General features: G+C 35.1%; 1 protein-coding gene across 1 annotated transcript in view; it reads right to left on the reverse strand.

Annotated features, from left to right (window-relative positions):
* The window catches only part of LOC103599212 (pancreatic triacylglycerol lipase-like), a 34231-nt gene that overhangs the window by 23836 nt on the left and 7515 nt on the right, over positions 1-2880 (reverse strand). Inside the window, 2 exon segments of the mRNA XM_008583316.1 lie at positions 2190-2309; positions 2422-2541. Of these exon segments, the coding sequence (XP_008581538.1) occupies positions 2190-2309; positions 2422-2541 (240 nt within the window).

Raw genomic sequence — 2880 nt, forward strand, 5'->3', positions numbered from 1 at the left:
ACCCAAAATTAGTAGAAGAAAAAAAGTAATAAAGAGCCAAGCAGAAATAAAGAAAATTGGGACCAAAAAAAAAAAAAAAAAAAGAAAGAAAGAAAAACCCTGTACAAAAAACCAAGAAAACAAAATGTTGGATTTTTGAAAAGATGAACAAAACTGACAATGATTATCTAGACTAATCAAGAAAGAAAAAGTCTCAAATAAATAAAATCATAAAGAAGAAATGAGACATTACAACTGATACCACAGAAATACAAAGGAATGTTAGATATTATTATAAACAACCACGTATGCCAACAAATTGGAAAACCTAAAGAAAATTGATAAATTCATAGACACACAAAATCTACCAGTGTTGAACCAAAAACATATAAAAAACTTGAGTTACAAGTAATGAGACTGAATCAGTAATTGAAAGTCTCCCACTAAAGAAAAGCTCAGGACCTGATGCCTTCACTGCTACATTCTACCAAACATTTACAGAATAATGAATGCCAATTCTTCTCAAACTCTTCCAAGAAATTGAAGAGGAGGGAATTCTTCCAAACTCATTCTATGAGGTCAGCATTATCCTGTTTTCAAAATCAGACAAGGACACAACTAAAAAAAGAAAACAATAGGCTGATATCCCTGTGAACATGGATGCAAAATCCTGAACCAAATACTAGCAAAGTGAATCAAGCAGCATATTTAAAAGATCATTCATGATGACCAAGTGGGATTCATCCCAGTCATGGAAGATTGGCTCAACAAATGCAAATCAGTAAATGTAATACAACACATTAACAAAATGAAGTACAAAAGCCATATAATTACCTTAATTGATGAAGAAAAAACATTTGATAAAATTCAATATCACTTTATGATGAAAACCATCAACAAATTAGGCATAGAAGGAACGTACTGCAATACAATAAAGACCACATAGGACAAAACCACAGCTAATATCACACTGAATGGGGAAAAGCTAAAAGGTTTTCCTCTAAGAACTGCAACAGAGAAAGGATGCCCATTCTCTCCAATCCTCTTCAACATAGTACTGAAAGTCCTAGCCAGGATAATTAGTCAAGAGAGAAAAATAAAGCACATCCAAATTGGAAAGGAGGAAGCCAAATTGTCCGTTTGCAGAAGACTTGATCTTATATATAGCAAACCCTAAAGGCTTCATCAAAAAACTCATAGAACTGATAAATGAATTCAGCAAAGTTGCAAGATACAAAATCAACATTCAAAAATCAGTAGTGTTTCTATATGCCAATAACAAGCAAAATAAAAAAGAAATAATGAAAGAAATTCATTTACAAAAGGTATTAAAAAATACCTAGAAATAGATTTAACCAGGGAGTTAAAAGATCACTACAAGAAAAACTATGGAACAGTAATAAAAGAAGTTGAAAAGGACACAAAGAAATGGAAAGACATTCCATGTTCATGTATTGGGAGAACTAATATTGTGAAAATGACCATACTACCAAAAGCAATCTACAGATTCAATGTAATCTCTATCAAAATACCAATGACATCCTTCACAGAAATATTAAAAGGAAATACTAAAATTTGTTCGGTACCACAAAGGACACCAAATAGCTAAAGCAATCCTAAGCACAAAGAACAAAACTGGAGGCATAGACTCCCTGACTTCAAAATACACCATGGTAACTAAAACAGCATTGTTTTGGCATAAAAACAGACACTCAGACCAATGGAATAGAATAGAGAAAACAGAAATAAATCCATGTGTTTACAACCAGCTGATTTTCAACAAAGACACCAAGAATATTCATTGGGGAGAGGACAGTCTTTTCAAGAGACGGTGCTGGGAAAACTTCATATCCACATGCAGAAGATTGAAACTAGACCCCTATCTCTTACCATATAAAACAATCAACTCAAAATTTGTTGAAGACCTACATGTACAACATGAAACCATGAAACTTTTAGCAGAAAACATAGGGGAAACGCCTAAGGTCATGGGCTTGGGCAAAGACTTTATGAAGAGGTCCTCAAAAAAACAGGCAACGAAAGCAAAATTAGACAAATGGGATTGTATCAAACCTATATCTCTGAAATACAATTGAAAGTCCTTTGTTTTATAAAATGTGAGAACTGTACAATTCCACAATATTTAGTTTAGAAAAACAAAATTCAAACTTTCCACTAAGAAAATCTCTTTGCACACATAGTAATTTTACCTTGCCAGATCCCATCTACATCAACAATCGTAGAGATAATGTTCTTATCACATCCGGGCATGTCTTCTCCTCCATTTGGAAAGAAGTCTAGGTGGCCCACAGTCTGACTCAATCCAAACCCTGAAGAATTTTAAAAATAAGGGAAGGCTTATTCTAATGTATAGACAAGACATGCTAAAGTACTCCATGTATGGTCTCAAAAATCTTTAGGAGGATGACTTGAGGAACTTACCCAAGTTGGGGAAAAAGGGAGAAGCATCCGTGTGAATTACATCCACAAATTGAGCATCGCTGGGGTCCAATCGAACTAATTCAGGGGTTCCCTCAAAGTAAGGCTCAGCTGGATCCAACCCTAAAGTAAATACTTGGTGTTAATTATCTGTCAGTGGTCATGCACACGCACCTTCTTCTGTAGTTCCAGAACTGAGTGCAAGAATTGGCTGTAATCATGAGTTATGCATGGAAAGACAGGAAGGAGTTCTTCCTTACCTTAGTCTGTTCTGAAGGGAAATCTGCCTCTAGTTTGCTATTTGCTTTAAGGTGAATTTTGGAGAAACCATAGAATTTGCACGTATTTATGGATACTGAGTCACTGGGAGACTCTTGGTCACCAGCAGGAGTTAAGAGTCAGATCCAGGATACACTGGACTAAATGACATTCAGGTTAAAAGAGTCCACACTAGGGCCGGCC

This window comes from Galeopterus variegatus, unplaced genomic scaffold, assembly GCF_000696425.1.
Source record: "Galeopterus variegatus unplaced genomic scaffold, G_variegatus-3.0.2 Scaffold2885, whole genome shotgun sequence".
Classification (NCBI taxonomy): domain Eukaryota; kingdom Metazoa; phylum Chordata; class Mammalia; order Dermoptera; family Cynocephalidae; genus Galeopterus; species Galeopterus variegatus.